A 15,953-nucleotide genomic window follows, 5' to 3' on the forward strand; every position below is an offset into this window, starting at 1 on the left:
AAGTCACATTTTGAAGTAATTCTCGGTTGTAATGTGCTTTCTCTCGATCGTGCCTCTTCTGATTGGGCCTAACATCATTGGCATCCTGTCCACTTAGGCCCGAGTCTCTTACTGCAAATTCATCCATGCCTTCAAAAGGGGTGAACGTAACACCTTGTAAGCCAGCAGCCAGGAGCTGGTGACAGAAGAACCCGCCAGCTGAATGCGATTGGACGTGATCAGCCACCCCGCAAGTTGTCATCGTGCCTGGTACCGGGCAGTGGAAAGGGGGATCCTTGATCCTTCCAAAACCGAAACGAGATATTCCTTTTCGAAGGGTATAAGTTGTCATGGGCTGGGGCGGCACAGATACAAGCAGCACTCCACCGAGACTAGTAGCTTGAGGTCAAGTTTGCGAGAATGGTCTTGTCAGGAAAATCTGGTGAAACTTCATGCGCTCCGCTGTTGGTTGTGGTGCGTTCTGTTGCCGTGTTCACATTCGTGGTGGGATTGTATGGGCGTACGTTCACCTGACATGGCCTGGTGTTTGCTTATTGCTTGGCTGAATACTTACATGTACCCAAAGAGTTGGGTTGGTGAATTCGTTGCGGGTACATCATAATCGTCGTCAGAGTGCCATATTCACACTGCCCCTTTCTCTAATCGCCCAGAGACATGCCCGATGTTCGTGTATAGAATCGCCATGACAAATCCTTGAAGCTTGCGACTTGCCTGGGATAGAGAAGGTGGTCGAGACACCCTATGATGCTGGTGGTGGCTGAACGAATGTGAGCCGAAAAGAATAACAAACCACCACCTTCATATATTTCCTCCCAGTAGGTTGACTTGCGAGGCTAAGTCACGACTGCTACTTGGCAGTAGAGTTGTGAATATACGTAATGTCGCATTCGTGTCCTCGGGACAAGTGTCGTTCAGAAACTCTGCCCAAGTTCGTCGTCATCTATGGTGGAGGCCAGGCTCTGGTGGATTGCTGTCACGTCACATCTGATATACTAAGGACGACTTGCCAAGCCGTTGCGATCTGATCTCAGGGATCATCAGGGCGTGCCGGGCGTGCCATAACCGCAAGGTAGAGCGCGCTCATCACCAGCCGTAGTCGCAGCGCTTCTACCCCCAGGAACAACGTAATCATAGTAGGCGCTCCGAAAAGCTATGCTGTCCGTCGAGGGGCAAGGGACTAGGGAAGGGCTTTGGGTATGACGATTGAGTCCAGCTTCTCAAGAGGAAAGAAGACGAAAAGGAGGAGACAACTCCTCTGTACGACAAGGCTACATCCAAGGTGAAGGTTGGATCGGCCGATGAAATGAGGGAAAAGTGAGAAGCAAAAGCTGTACGCTGGTCTGGTACATATTCCGGGCAACAGGGGCAGTTTTTAAGAGGCGTTATGGTGGATTGCAACACGATGTGATGTGGGCGTTCATATATCATTATTGACTTTTATCTCGGCTCTATTCATCATCAGTCTTCGGCCTTGCGGTGCTCTCTCCTGGTAGTCTACAAGAACTGGCACTTCATCATAGACGCCTGCGGCCAGCTCGCAGACACTGCAACGACTGCCGTAACCCATCAAACATGCACTCATCACAGCAACTTTCCGAATGCCTGCCTTTCATATACATGTAACCGAGACATCAAGTGGCACAAAGACAAAGTTGAGTCGTTGGGTATTGGTGACTTTTTTCTTTTGTTCATGATCCTAAATGCCATGCTCGTAGAAAGTCATCAGTCCAGTTCGGACCAGACCGGACGAGATCCATACTCGTAGAACCCCATGCAGATGTGAGTAAAAAGCAAACCGACCGAAGACCCAGTGAAAACGCAGCACAACACCCCCAAGCAACCGTATTCCTCTAGATAGTCGTCTCGTAGGCCAGGGGAACAACGGTCTCGGGCTTGTTGTCCTTCATGGAGACGACGTGAGCCTCGCGGGGGGCAACCGGCAGGCGCTTGACCTGGACGGGGTTGCCGTCGGCCTTGGCCTGCTTCTTCAGCTCGGCGTTCTTCTTGACGCGCTTGATGAAGTCCTCACGCGAACGGGACAGCTGGACGTGCTCGATGCGGAGGTTGATGCGCTTCTCGATGTATCGGTGCTTCACCTTCTTGTAGATGATGACACCGACGGCGCTCTTGGTGACGTTGTAGATGACGCCGGTCTTCCCGTGGTAAACCTTGTGGGGCATACCCTTCTGAACAGCACCGTTTGCCTTGATATCCACGATATCACCGACCCTGTGGCCAATTGTTAGAATTCCGCGTGTGCTCCCATTCCAAGTCGAATCGCAACGTACTTGTACTGGCGGAGGTATGTGGACAGCTGGATCATACCCTTCTGCCGGAAGTTCCGGGAAAAGGCATACTGTAAGACAGAAATTCATGTCAGCGATATTGTCCTCGGGTCATATTCCATCTATCGTCGTCCGCATTGCATTGGATTTCTCGAAATCTCCAACCAAGCCAAAACATCTTCTAATTTTTTGTATTTTCTTTCGGAGTTGAACGTACTCTTGTACCAGCGCGGAGACCTGCAGCGTGACCCATCTTGACGGTGTTGTGGTGTCGTTACTGAAGGGGGGTGGTGGTGATGTTCGGTTCGTGGGATTCTGAGATGATCGAACTTTTGCTGGACTAGGGATCTCCGCAGGTAACGGGAATTTTGGCTGGTAGGGCCTCTGGAATTTTTGTGGAAGACACGAAAGCCCGCTTGCCTGGTCTGTGCGGGGGGAGGTCTTGGTCTTTCCCACCTTTGCAAGCAGAAGCCCCAACTAATGAACTAGACTGGACCTGGTGTTAGGTAAGCCGCTGTGCCTGCCAGCCATTGCCAGCTCCCACTGAAGCCCATTTCACTTGCCAGACGAAAACCCTAGACCCACCCTTATCGATTCGGCGCACCATCCACCACACGAATTCCGTCGCTTTTGCACTCACTTTGCCTGCGCGCTGTGCCAATTGTGTGTGGGTTTGGCTGGTCACGAATTTTGGTGCTGCTGGTCCTGCCTGTGGTCCTCTTTTTTTTCCATCTACCTCACGACACTTCGCACATATCCCACCTTCCCTCTTCTTCACATCGTCAATCTCCTCAACCGAAGAAGAAAGACAGCAGCAACGTCGTAAAAATGGCGCCTCTGTCTTACTCCAAGACTGCAAAGGTCCCCCGTCGCCCCTTCGAGGCCGCCCGACTGTCAGTATTCACCGGCCAATGAGCCAGAGCTTGTTCTCTGCTTAAGTCGTGATGATCAACGAAACTGACTTTGGTATTTTCCCCCATGTAGTGACTCCGAGTTGAAGCTCGTTGGCGAGTACGGTCTGCGCAACAAGCGTGAGGTCTGGCGTGTCCAGCTCACCCTGTCCAAGATTCGTCGTGCTGCCCGGTAAGTGTTACTCTACACCTTTTACTCCAAAGTGGCAATTAGGACTTTTTCCACGGGGATATCAAATGCTAATAAATCTTGCTCCTCCAACAGTCAGCTGCTTACCCTCGACGAGAAGGACCCCAAGCGTCTCTTCGAAGGCAATGCCCTCATTCGCCGCCTTGTGCGTGTCGGTGTCCTCGACGAGTCCCGCATGAAGCTCGATTACGTCCTGGCCCTGAAGGTTGAGGATTTCTTGGAGCGCCGCCTCCAGACTTGCGTCTACAAGCTCGGTCTCGCCAAGTCCATCCACCACGCCCGTGTCCTGATCCGCCAGCGCCACATCCGCGTCGGCAAGCAGATCGTCAACGTCCCTTCGTTCATCGTCCGTCTCGACTCGCAGAAGCACATCGACTTCTCTCTGACCTCGCCCTTCGGTGGCGGCCGCCCCGGCCGTGTCCGAAGAAAGAAGGCCAAGGCTGCCGAGAAGGGTGATGAAGGCGAGGAGGAGGAAGAAGAGTAAATATCTCTCCCCTTACGATACTCCTAATGATTTTCATGAGGATCTTTAACTGGGCAGGAGATCCGGTCATCTCTCATACAATGAGCACGGGGGCTTGTACCATCCATAGCTCAAGGCGTTAGGCCAGGGGATCACGGAATGCATGAAAAGTTCATCACCTACAATGATACTATACTAGATTTTTGTTTTGATTTAATGTGATCGACGGTTTCACAGCCTTGACTCTGCTATCGTGATTGTGAAGATTAAATTTGATATCTAGACGGCTCTAGGCTATTGAACGAGCTCGTCCTTTCCCAGAAATTTTGCCATTGGATCAGCTGCTGCTGTCCGTTTCCTTCTATACTCCTCCATTTCTTCTTCCATCATCTCCTCTGCCGTACGCTTCTTAGCTACGGGCTTGGGTGGTTCTGCCTCCTTTTCACGAGCAGCCTCGGCATCTTGATCTGCTTGCTCCTCTACTGTAAGATTGCCTCCCGTCCTGTGTTGCTCAGCCAGCTCCCAGGCCTTCTTGCCCTCCTCTCCAGTGCAATAGCTGTTTTTGACAAAGGAGTGGCAGCAGGCGTAGCCCCATTTGAAATTTGACCACCAACTGCCCCATACCGCAGTATGATTGTTGACAAAAACGTCCTCGGCGTACTTTGATTTGGCGGCAGCCTTGGGTGCTCCTTTGATCAAGCCGGCTTCGTCGTACTCGACAAAGTGCTCCGACTCCGTGACCGCGACGTCCCGCAGCTCGGCCGGCATGCTGTGCTCCTCGCCGCCGTACTTGTCGGCCAGGGCCTTCAGGCGCTCCGCGCGCTTCTTCTCGGCCTCCTCCCGCTCCTTCTTGCGGTAGAACTCGCCGGCCGTCGGGTTTGCCTGCAAGTGCTGGCGGGTGTCGCCCGCCTTCTCCTGCGCCTCCCACGCGTAGCGCGTGGCCTGCTCGAACTCGGCGGCGTCGCCCGAGGCCCGCAGGTACCCTTCCTCGGCGAACAGCTGCGCCGCCTTGTCGGCCGTCGCGCCGGCGTCCACCATCTTGCGGGTCTTGGGGTCGTATTTGGCCGACTCCAGGTCCAGGTTCAGGAGGTACTTCGCCGTGTCCTCCCGTAACCGCAGCTGCCGCGTCGCCGTGCTCTGGTGCTTGCTCATATCCGACTCCTCGGCGTACTTCTCGCCGGCGTTCTGGCCGTCCTCATCCTCGCCGTCGTCGTCTTTGTCCTCGCCGGTCTTGCCGCCATCCTGTACTTGCTTTCGCAGCTCGTCCATCTGGTTGTAGCGCTCCACGACGTTGCGGTACTCGCGCGGGTCGTAGCCGTTCCAGCGATCGCGCTTGGCGTCCCAGCCCAGCTGCACGTCCTGGATCACCTCGTCGGCCTGGATGTCCTTGCCCGTCCACTTGGCGCCCTTGGCGCGGGGCCGGCTCAGGCAGTCTTTGGCCTTGTGCGTCATGGCGCCGCAGTTCTCGCATGCGCCTTTCCGGTACTTGGTCGCAGCGGGGCCGGCCTTCCGGCCGCGGTCGTACCATTTCGAGGTGTCGTCCTTGTTTTTCTGTTGCTGCAGACGCTGATGCTCTAGGTAGTCGGTGCTGTCGCCTGTTTCCTCGCCGGCGTAGAAGGGCCGTTTGCTGATGAAAGACGGGATGTAGACGTTCTCTTCTTTCGATGCGGCCGAAGCCTTGGTATGGGCGTCGTTCCGCCGGGACGGGGCGGTGGCGGCGGCATGATGAAGAGGTTGGTTTGGCGAGAACAAAAGTAGGAACAGATGTGCAAAGCGGTAATGGTTGGCCACTAAGATGCCAACGTCCAGCTCAGACTGTCGGAGATACAAAAGTCGTAGATGTTGAGAAGAAGAGTAAAGTGAAGTTCCAGAATGTGGCTGGTGCCTGCAATGCATCTTGGTAACTAAGCCAAGAACTTTAAAAGCTGTGGCTGGAGTTCAGGTTGCCACCTGACAATGCGATTGGCTAAAGCGCGTGTAACTGCTTATGAGTGACGGGCGCGTCGCACCTCTCGATAAACGGCCGAAACAAAGCACTAATGGCAGTAATTGACGGTTATCTTGGTTTAGACGACGAAATACTGGGTTTGTTTTTCTTTGCTGCGTCAACTGTATGCTTGCCGGAACTGTCTATATGTGGCATTCGTCGCCATCATGGACGTCTTCCGCGTGCGACTGAATTGCATAGACCATTACCAGACAGCCCCCACCCAATATGACCCGCAGCTCCGGAACGGTGTCCATCCATCCCAGGCCCAGAAGGAACCAAAGCTTCCTGTCGTCCGGGTCTTTGGATCGACGGAAACCGGCCAGAAAGTGTGTGCTCACATCCATGGAGCTTTGCCGTATCTCTACATAGAGTATGATGGTAGCTTATTGCCTGAAGATGGTATACCCCCTTACTCCCAACCGTACGAGCCATGAACTGCTTTTTTTCTAATCATCAAGTGCAGTCGGTGCTTATATCTATCGTTTGCACCTCTCCATCGACCATGCCCTGGCGGTGAGCTACCGGCGTAATGTATACGCCGAGGATCCCAAGTTCGTTGCCCGGATCACTCTCGCCAAGGGCATTCCCTTCTATGGCTTCTACGTGGGCTACCGGTTCTACCTCAAGATATACATGCTCAATCCTATGGTCATGACGAGGTTGGCCGAGCTGCTGCAACAGGGCGTCATTATGAAACGGAGATTCCAGCCATATGAGGCACATTTGCAGTACCTCCTACAATTCATGACCGATTATAACCTTTACGGCTGCGGCTATATCGAAAGTCGCAAGGTATCTTTTCGTGCCCCTGTACCGCGCCATGATGACGACGAGAACTCGATTCATCTATGGCACAGCCAGTCCGTCTCAGCTGCTTGTATCACAGATAGCTCAGATCTCCCTCGTGCCAGCCATTGCTCTATCGAGGTCGACATATGTGTCCAAGATATCCTCAACCGGCTTGAAATCAAGGAGAGGCAGTTGCATCACGATTTCGTTGAGAGAACTCATCCTTTATCACCGGACATGAAGCTCGTGCACAGTATGGCTGGCCTTTGGAAAGACGAAACCAGACGTCGGAAGAGGAGAATGAAGAACCCAGCACCAGGGAGCAGTCCTTTTCCTGCCGACGCCCTTATCTCCATGTCAGCAGATCCTCGCAATTCTCAGGTACCTGGATGGATTCATGAAGAGGAATACCGGGAACAGATCGTGGACATGGTTCGGGAGGAAAACCGGAAGGGTGATGGAACCCAGGTCACCTTTGACAACTTCGTGAAGCCAATTCCGTTGGAAAACACTGTCAACACGCTTTTGCAATCGGTAGAGGACCTCTATCCGCAAAACCTTCGCCCGTCTCTTGGCCTACCTGTATTAGAGGCCGGTGCTGAGGTGCAGCCCGCGAGCAGCATTATTGTTGATGATCAGCAAATATTAGCGAACACCATGGGTGACGATGGCCTGTTCCCGGACGACTCGGACGAAGAGACTCTGCGAACCACAAAGACATCCACAAATTCTGCAGTAGGGCTTGGGAGCCGGACGAAAATTAAAGGAAGCCCGACAAAAACGACGCCCCTGGGTTCAGGGGCGCGGAACAATACCATCCTACTGCAACCTTCTAACCATTTAAGTTTCTCAACTTCCACCCAGAACAAGCCCTATATAGGCCCTGATGTGCCGGAAGGATTTCCCGAGGGTGTCTACGTCAGTCGGCTAAAGTCGGGCAATTTCTCCCTATTCCAGTGTCGAAGAAACTGTTAGAAACCGCAAAGGAACATGGACTTGTTAGTAAAGTTACGAAAGATGTAAACTTGGATGTATCTCTGGATATGACCACGAAACGGCCCCCAACTCCGTCTCAAGGTGAACAGCACCCGAAACGTCGACGCGTAGAGTTTTTACTGGATCATGAGGGCCAGACTCCAGGGGTTACCAAGAACTCCTCGCATGATCAGACCCCTGCAACGATTAGCCAGTCTATTACTCAGGCATCTTCGCAAGGGACACAGGCCAAAAAGAGAAGCCAAGGCTTTGGGGGTGGTACCAACCAAACTCTCAGCTTTCCAGTTGTGAAAGATCCAAACGATCCGAGCACGCGGCTACGGCTTAGCCAACAGACCAGCTCTCAACAGAGTCAGGACAGCTCATACAAGAAACAAGTGACATTGGACTCGCTACCACCTGGGCATAACAGTTCGTTGGACAAGAGTCTCGAGCCGCCAAAGAAAACATATGACTTCCCGTCTCAAAGCATATCGAAGGCGAATGAAGTGACTTCAAGTATTGATGTGGGCTGTACACCAAGACAAAATGCCCATTTCTTCATCTTCGCCACGCCACCACCTTTGGCCAAGGATGTTCTCGCTACCATGCAAGACAACAATCTTCCCGACGTCATCTATCAAGATGCATATTATAGCAATGATAAGGACGTGCCTCAACGTACCCGTGAGTACGCAGGACAGGAATTCCGCTTGGAGAGTAACACCATCCCTTATCTCCCGGACTTCGATGAAATGGGTGGCTCTGCGGCAACCTTTGGCATCAAACTTGAGCACTCTGCTCTTAGGCCATCGGATGAAGAAGACTACAGAAGGAAGCGGCGGGAATGTAGTCTTCGAAGTTGGGAGTTTGCTCAGCCACCGCCTAGTTGCGTCGAGGTTGAGAAGTGGTGGCGGGACAGGAAAGGCGACATTGATAGCAAAGAACCTGCCTTGCAGATTCAAGACGACCCAGAACTTAAGCCTTACCTGTCTCAAATCGAAGGGGCCACACTCAAGAACAAACACGGCTTCAAATATTCTCAAAAGAAGAAGTCTACAAGTGTTCAGTTCGAGGCACAGTACATGAGTACAATGAGCTTGGAGGTTCATGTCAATACGAGAGGAAGGCTAGTACCCAACCCAGAAGAAGACGAGGTCCAGTGTATCTTCTGGTGTTCCAAGTCGGATGAACACCTCAATTCCAGTGATAGCAAGACGTCAGATGTCCGGTCCGGCATTATCGTCGCATCCGAAGACGGTCTTATAGTTGAAAGAATACGGAGCCAGACGACTGCCGAAATATACGAGGAGAGCTCGGAACTGGATTTGATGGTGCGGATGGTTGAAATAGTCCGGACGCACGATCCCGATATCCTTACAGGCTATGAAGTTCATGGCAGCTCATGGGGTTATCTCATCGAAAGGTCCAGGTTTAAATACGACTATAACCTATGTGACGAGTTCTCACGTATGAAGGTTCAGTCCTTTGGCCGGTTTGGCAAAGAAGCCGACCGTTGGGGATTCAATACGACGTCTACCATCAGGGTCACTGGCAGGCATATGATCAACGTCTGGCGCGCCATGCGTGGCGAGCTCAATCTACTACAGTACACCATGGAGAATGTGGTGTGGCACTTGCTCCATCGCCGAATCCCACACTACAACTGGAGAACCTTATCAGACTGGTACATCAACAACAGACCACGCGACCTGGCGAAGCTCCTTCGTTACTACCTGACTCGAACCAGACTCGATATCGAGATCCTGGAGGCCAATGAGTTGGTTCCGCGGACGAGCGAGCAGGCCCGTCTTCTTGGTGTGGACTTCTTCTCCGTCTTCTCGCGAGGTTCGCAGTATAAGGTCGAGTCCATCATATTCCGGATTGCCAAACCTGAAAACTTCATTCTGGTCTCCCCGGACAGAAAGCAAGTTGGCGGCCAAAACGCTCTCGAGTGTCTTCCTCTGGTCATGGAGCCACGAAGTGCGTTCTACAACAGTCCGCTCTTGGTATTGGACTTTCAGAGTCTGTATCCGAGTGTGATGATAGCATACAACTACTGCTACTCAACCTTCCTCGGCCGTATCAACAACTGGCGCGGTGGTGCGAGCAAGATGGGGTTTGCAGACTATAAGAGACAGGATAGGCTCTTAGAACTGCTCAAGGATCACGTCAATATTGCCCCCAATGGTATGATGTACAGCAAGGCCGAGGTCAGGAAGTCATTGCTAGCAAAGATGTTGACCGAAATCCTCGAGACCCGTGTAATGGTCAAGAGTGGGATGAAGCAGGACAAGGCCGACAAGACATTACAGCAACTCCTGAACAACAGGCAGCTGGCTCTGAAACTTCTCGCCAACGTCACGTATGGATACACTTCGGCTTCCTTCTCAGGTCGTATGCCCTGCTCCGAGATCGCCGACAGTATTGTGCAGACTGGGCGGGAGACTCTAGAACGTGCCATTGCCCTGATCCATTCCGTGCAAAAATGGAATGCCGAGGTTGTCTATGGAGACACAGACTCACTCTTTATCTACCTCCCAGGTCGGACCAAGGACCAGGCTTTTGACATAGGCGAGGAGATTGCTAAAACGATCACCCACATGAACCCTCGCCGATCAAGCTGAAGTTCGAGAAGGTGTACCATCCCTGCCTGCTGCTGGCCAAGAAGCGGTACGTGGGATACAAATACGAATCGCGCGATCAGGTCAAGCCCGACTTTGATGCCAAAGGTATCGAGACGGTCCGCCGCGACGGCACCCCTGCTGAGCAGATGATCGAAGAGAAAGCGCTCAAGATCCTGTTCGAGACGGCCGACCTGAGCCAGGTCAAGGAGTACTTCCAGACGCAGTGCCGCAAGATCATGCGCGGTACCGTCTCAATCCAGGACTTCTGCTTCGCGCGCGAGGTGAAGCTGGGCACCTACAGCGACCGGGGCCCGCCGCCGCCCGGCGCGCTGATCTCAACTAAGAAAATGCTCGAGGACGCGCGCGCCGAGCCCCAGTACGGCGAGCGCGTGCCCTATGTCGTCGTCACGGGCGCGCCGGGGGCGCGGCTCATCGACCGCTGCGTCGCGCCCGAGGATTTGTTGAGTGGCCGCCACGCCCACCTCGGGCTCGACGCCGAGTACTACATCTCCAAGAACCTGATCCCGCCGCTCGAGCGCATCTTCAACCTCGTCGGTGCCAACGTCCGCGGCTGGTACGACGAGATGCCCAAGGTGCAGCGCGTGCACCGGATCGACAACAACGCCACCAAAGGCGGCGGCGGCCTCTTGCGCAAGGCGACGCTCGAGTCGTACATGAAGGCGGCCTCGTGTCTCGTGTGCGGCGCCAAGACGAACCCCGACCAGAACAAGAACAAGAACAAGAACACGTATGGTGCGGCTGGCACCGCCGCTTCTTCCTCTTTTTCCATCTCCATGTTGTGCCTGCGCTGCCAGGGACGGCGCCACGCCCCGGCCTCGATCCTGAAGCTTCAGGCCCAGCTCGCGGCCGAGGAGCGCAAGTTCGCCGACGTCCTCAAGCTGTGCCGTAGCTGCGCGGGGCTGTCGCTGCTCGACGAGGTGCCCTGCGACAGCAAGGACTGCCCCGTCTTCTACACGCGCATGAAGCAAGCGGCGCGGTACCGCACCGAAAGGGGGCTGGTGGGACCCGTGGTGGAGGCGTTGGTGGACGAGGTGGAGAGGCGGGATTTACTGGAGTGGTGAGGAGGGTGCGATGGGGATAGACCACGCGTAATAATGATTAATACAGAGAAGGACCTAGGATATCGTACATGCATATGGGTTTTTGGGCTAAGCGGTTTTGGCCTTCCACATTGTATTTTCAGGGTGTAAGATGACGGAAGCAAGCAAAACACCAAGAGTGACAGGCTCTAATCTTAAATGCGTTCACTAGAATTACAGCATCTTCGATTATAACATAAAAAGAGATGGAAAGGAACACGGGAAAGAAAGAGTAATATAAAACAGGAAAGGTGAAGGGGAAAAAAGAAAAAAAGCTAGGTCCGCCCTGCGTCAGGATCGAACCGTACGAAAATCCACCCCAGAAACACGAGCCTCGAGTATTTTTTTCTAACCGCTGCCTTTTACACTGGGAATAGGTAAACGCCGCAGCAACCACTGAGCCATTGGCCCCAGTGGCGGTTGGAAGAGGAACACTCTGTTTTGACATATGAACCCCTCTCAACTTCGACGAGTCTTGGTAGTTTATTGGGAGTTGAGCAGCTTAGGTACTTTAGATTATTTCCTCCAGCGTTATTTCCCTCGTCGTCGTGGTAATTACAGACGGCACAATGTCATCTCTTGGTTTTCTCTACCTGACTATCGTAGCGAACTGCTTGCTACCACCCTGCACCGTCGAGTCCATTTCCTCGACGAGCACAATTCACTACTGTCCTGCCGGTGAAAATCCTCCTCTTGTGACCTCCAACATGCCAGAAGATGTTGGGCCTTTGGAGCTGTTGACTGGTGCATCTCCACTGTACGAAGCTTCGTACAGTGATATGAGATAAGGCTGGACTTCATGAAGAAGAAGACACGGCACGCCAGTCACCTCCGTATCGGCTGTGACCCCTTGTAACTTAGCTCGTATGGACAGCGAGTGTTCGAGCTTGGCCATAACTGCGAATCCTCTCAGCAACGCGCACTGATTGGGAGCACCTCTTGCCCGTTCTTATGAACCTCTTCGTGCTGGGGGAAATCCGTGTGGATGATAGGATGCTCGCCCCATGCCCCAGTATTCCATATGTTTCGAATGTATTGACTGATGCCAGCATTCTTTTGCTCACCCAGCTGCCGAGTTTCCGTTCCAGTCACTACTCCAGATGAAAGTTCCACAGCGCCACTCGGTATTCTTCTCCTTCTGACCCGAAGGACCGATAGGCCTGAGAGCAGATGTAGAAAGACCGGCCACAGTTGACACCAGGCTTCTTCGTCACAAGACTTATGCAATCTTGGCCGTGCTCGCACTTCGGGACCACTCGCTTGCCGAGCAACTTCGACCAGGACTCCTTGGACTCAATCGGGTCGATAAATTTCGCTGGATTCGCTGGCGGTTGCGTGGTGTCTGTATCAGATTGTGGTATCCCCTCGGTCGTGGGTTGGACCTTAGTGGCTGACAGGCTGGGGGCATCCATGGTTCCGTCCATGCCATTGGGGCTGTTAGCATTGCTATCATCCCCTGGACCAGGTGATTGATCAGTAACGCTTGTGGTCTTGGGCTTGAAGAATCCCATGAGACTACTTTGGCCTTTACTCGTGGCGGCCTCTTTACCCGAGGCCGTTTTAGCCTTTTTCTGTGGCTTACTGCTGGTCGAGGCGGCAGACGGTGTTCGCTTCAGACCGCTTGCTGAGCGCTTAGCTGGCGACGCGGCTGAACTGACCGATTCTGGCTGAGAAGATTGGAGTGTGTCCCTCGCCCGAATAGGTGAAGGCAAGGATTCTGGCACAGTCGTATTTTGAGTAGATGGTTCTACGCTGATGGGGGTCGCAGAAGGCTTAGGTGTGCTTGCAGGTTTCTTGGAGAACATGTCCTTAATGCTCCGTCGTCGATCGAACTGGGGATAAGTTTCGCAGACAGAGGCAGCAGGTCTTTTGCCGTCCACTCCCCTAGACGCTGTCCATCCTGGAACATTCCCTTGGGGTTCAGGAGATCCTTCAGATGGACGTCTTTGCCATCGACCTGAACCACGTCACTGAAGGTGGCGTAGACTGGGCAGTGGTCTGAGCCCATAAGACCCTCTTGGATGTTTGCGTCCTCAACCCATGATTTCATATTGTCACTGCAGAGAACATAGTCAATGCGGCTGCCGAAGTTTCCAGGCCTATGGTTCTTCTTGGTCTCCCAACAAGTGTACATTTCCCTCTCGTGTGGGATGGAAGAGTCTGCCAAGATCCCAGAGTGCTGGTTCTTCTCGACCCTCGTCCCTCTGTCCATGAACGTCTCCCTCAAAGACCAGCTGGTTGAAGATGCGGCGTGAGGGCGTCGAGAAGAAATCTTGCATAGTCATGTCTTCTTTCCGTAGTCGTTCGGCCAGGCCGGCAGTATCGGCGCCAGACCTAACAACATTCAGATCCCCGGTGAGAATTACTCTTTTGCCAATAGCAACGAGGTTGCGAATTCGCACATCGAGGGCCTCGAGATAGCCGAGCCTGAAGTCATCCCTACTCTCGTCTCGAGTGGCCGGACTGTATGTTCCGATGAGTACAAAGGCTGGAAATTCAAGAATGACACAGCGGCCTTCACAGTCGAGCGTGGCGTCGTCAACAACACCACTTAGCTGGCCCGGGCGAGGATAACCGCCAATCTGTTGGTCCTCGGGAAGCTCACAGAACTTGGTCGTGGAGTTTGGCGGGCATAGAACGCCCGTGATGCCCTCTTCGGCGCGGATAGGTGCGCATACCGAGTTGCGCGTGTAGATGGCCACACCCGAGTAGCCTTTTTTATGCTTGGGCAGGCTGAAGAAAACATCCCAGCCGGGCACGAGGACCATGTCATCTTGAAGATCCTTGCGCTGGATTTTGGTCTCCTGCATCACTACGATGTCGGCCTGTAGTATACCAAACATGTACTGTTCACTTTCTTAGTATGCGTTGAGAAAGAGGTCAAGTGTTGATTACCTCGAATGTACGGTTTTCCCGCCATGGCTGGTACCCAAATGGGTTTCTGTCCTATGGTCAGACATGATACCTTCAAGGAGATCAGCCAACATCATGTCTTCTTACCTGATGCCGTTCACTGCCATGAATATACATTAGAAGCTAGTCTCTCGGAGAGTAGTGAGAGTGGGCCTAATAAGCTTACCGTTCCATGAAGTGATACGGACTCCCATATTGCCGTGTAAATATGCTGTGTTGCGATGTTGGCCGTCTTGTGCATGGGCATGGTATCATAGAAAACAGGCCCTTCTACGCCCAGGCAATCTATAAAGACCGGCGCCAAAAGAGCACCCTCACACGTTACAAAGGGGTGGGCAACTTCCCAAATATTTCGTTGGGATACTGAAGTAATAGAAAGCAAACGTTGTTACTAGTCCAAGTCCATGGCAGTTGAGAGGGGTGTCGCTAAGGTTCAATTCAAGTTAAGTTCGGGAATGGTTCACGTTGGAGATGCGATGCGCATCAATCCGATCGATCAATGATGCAACTGCGTCACTGGAAACACCAAAGCGACGCGGGCTCAGCTGACCGAAAGAGACCTCCAAGAGCGAGTGGTACTTTACGGAAGTACCACTTAAACTTAACCTGTTTTCTGCCTCAGGCACCACCACCCATCCTTCCGGTTTTGTGGCCCAAGCTTTTGCGACAACCGAGCTTTGAGGATATTCGTGAGTCCAAGATCGAACCACTTCAATTGCTACACTCTCCATTGCAAAACCTCCTCGTTCGCACAACTGAAGAACCTCTCCACTCCAATTGATCCACGACCACGATCTAAAAATGTTCGCCCAACGTCAGCTCTTCAAGGCCGCTCCCCGCCTGTCCGCCCAGCTGCGCAACACCGCCTTCCGCGGCAACGTCCAGCGCCGATTGGCCTCGACCGAGAACGCCTTCGTCAAGGAGCGTGAGGCCGTCAAGGAGCATGCCGCTGCCACTACTGGTGCGTATACTACTTCTTCCTCCATTCGGCCCTGTCCTCCGACTTCCCCCTATCAACCAACGACCGGCCTGCTAATATCATATGTACATACAGACCTCTGGCGCAAGATCTCCATCTAGTAAGCCATGACTAACTCACCCTTCCTTGCGGCTTCACCGGCAAATACTATGACAGCGATGTACCGATGAAACGAACAAGTCTCCAGAGCTGACCAAGGAATTACGATATAGTGGTGTCATCCCCTGCGTGATCCTGGCCGGCCTCAACGCCTACAACCTGTGGTCCGAACATTGGGAGCACTGGAACCACCAGCCCCCGCTGGAGGAGCGCGTCGAGTACCCTTACCAGAACATCCGCACCAAGAACTACCCCTGGGGCGACGGCGACAAGACTCTGTTCTGGAACAACTCCGTCAACTACCACAACAAGGACAAGACCGCATAAATCAGACGATCCGATATGTTCTATCTCTATTCGTCCCGTACACTCGCTCCCTCAAGGGATGATGATGTGACAGTGGCGTAGCAGACGCCATCAGGGAGGCCTAGACGAGAAAGGGGAAAGGGGAGGGGGTGCGGATGCTGTGACCTATCCGAAGACAGAAAGACAAGCAAACCCAACAAATAGAGCGATGGAAACACGATGATTACTGGTGGTGTAGACCTGAGGATTCTGAACGGCCGCGCGTCAGAAATTACATGGCCATAACTGGCTCCTTGTATGTGTGATACCTGTAGATATCTCTTTCC

The 15,953-nt window shown here is 53.2% G+C and overlaps 6 protein-coding genes across 6 annotated transcripts; 3 read left to right on the plus strand and 3 right to left on the minus strand.

Moving 5' to 3' along the window:
* Positions 1–1,850: 1,850 nt before the first annotated feature.
* On the minus strand, positions 1,851–2,631 carry PG994_004777 (60S ribosomal protein eL21; the record flags this gene model as incomplete). Its single annotated transcript, XM_066856186.1, has 3 exons — positions 2,503–2,631; positions 2,289–2,356; positions 1,851–2,229 (listed from the first exon to the last, which is right to left on the minus strand). Exons 1-3 carry the CDS (start codon positions 2,536–2,538, stop codon positions 1,851–1,853), a joined length of 483 nt encoding a protein of 160 aa, XP_066718353.1. The 5' UTR covers positions 2,539–2,631.
* A 482-nt stretch (positions 2,632–3,113) lies between these two features.
* On the plus strand, positions 3,114–3,870 carry PG994_004778 (40S ribosomal protein uS4; the record flags this gene model as incomplete). The annotated part of the gene is made up of 3 exons (XM_066856187.1): positions 3,114–3,178; positions 3,270–3,368; positions 3,462–3,870. The coding sequence occupies 3 exons, from the start codon at positions 3,114–3,116 to the stop codon at positions 3,868–3,870; spliced, it is 573 nt and encodes a 190-aa protein (XP_066718354.1).
* A 273-nt stretch (positions 3,871–4,143) lies between these two features.
* Positions 4,144–5,745, minus strand: PG994_004779 (pre-mRNA-splicing factor SLU7; the record flags this gene model as incomplete). The annotated part of the gene is made up of 1 exon (XM_066856188.1): positions 4,144–5,745. One exon carries the CDS (start codon positions 5,743–5,745, stop codon positions 4,144–4,146), a length of 1,602 nt encoding a protein of 533 aa, XP_066718355.1.
* A 258-nt stretch (positions 5,746–6,003) lies between these two features.
* PG994_004780 (uncharacterized protein) lies at positions 6,004–11,312 on the plus strand (the record flags this gene model as incomplete). Its single annotated transcript, XM_066856189.1, has 5 exons — positions 6,004–6,238; positions 6,303–7,363; positions 7,493–7,546; positions 7,615–10,104; positions 10,227–11,312. 5 exons carry the CDS (start codon positions 6,004–6,006, stop codon positions 11,310–11,312), a joined length of 4,926 nt encoding a protein of 1,641 aa, XP_066718356.1.
* A 1,109-nt stretch (positions 11,313–12,421) lies between these two features.
* PG994_004781 (uncharacterized protein) lies at positions 12,422–14,490 on the minus strand (the record flags this gene model as incomplete). Its single annotated transcript, XM_066856190.1, has 4 exons — positions 12,422–13,145; positions 13,184–13,470; positions 13,547–14,176; positions 14,410–14,490. The coding sequence occupies 4 exons, from the start codon at positions 14,488–14,490 to the stop codon at positions 12,422–12,424; spliced, it is 1,722 nt and encodes a 573-aa protein (XP_066718357.1).
* A 554-nt stretch (positions 14,491–15,044) lies between these two features.
* PG994_004782 (cytochrome c oxidase subunit VIa) lies at positions 15,045–15,648 on the plus strand (the record flags this gene model as incomplete). Its single annotated transcript, XM_066856191.1, has 3 exons — positions 15,045–15,204; positions 15,298–15,322; positions 15,435–15,648. The coding sequence occupies 3 exons, from the start codon at positions 15,045–15,047 to the stop codon at positions 15,646–15,648; spliced, it is 399 nt and encodes a 132-aa protein (XP_066718358.1).
* Between the last annotated feature and the right edge of the window lie 305 nt (positions 15,649–15,953).

Source organism: Apiospora phragmitis (assembly GCF_038363925.1).
Source record: "Apiospora phragmitis strain CBS 135458 chromosome Unknown utg000005l:1.0-4161743.0:1.0-4166827.0, whole genome shotgun sequence".
NCBI lineage: Eukaryota > Fungi > Ascomycota > Sordariomycetes > Amphisphaeriales > Apiosporaceae > Apiospora > Apiospora phragmitis.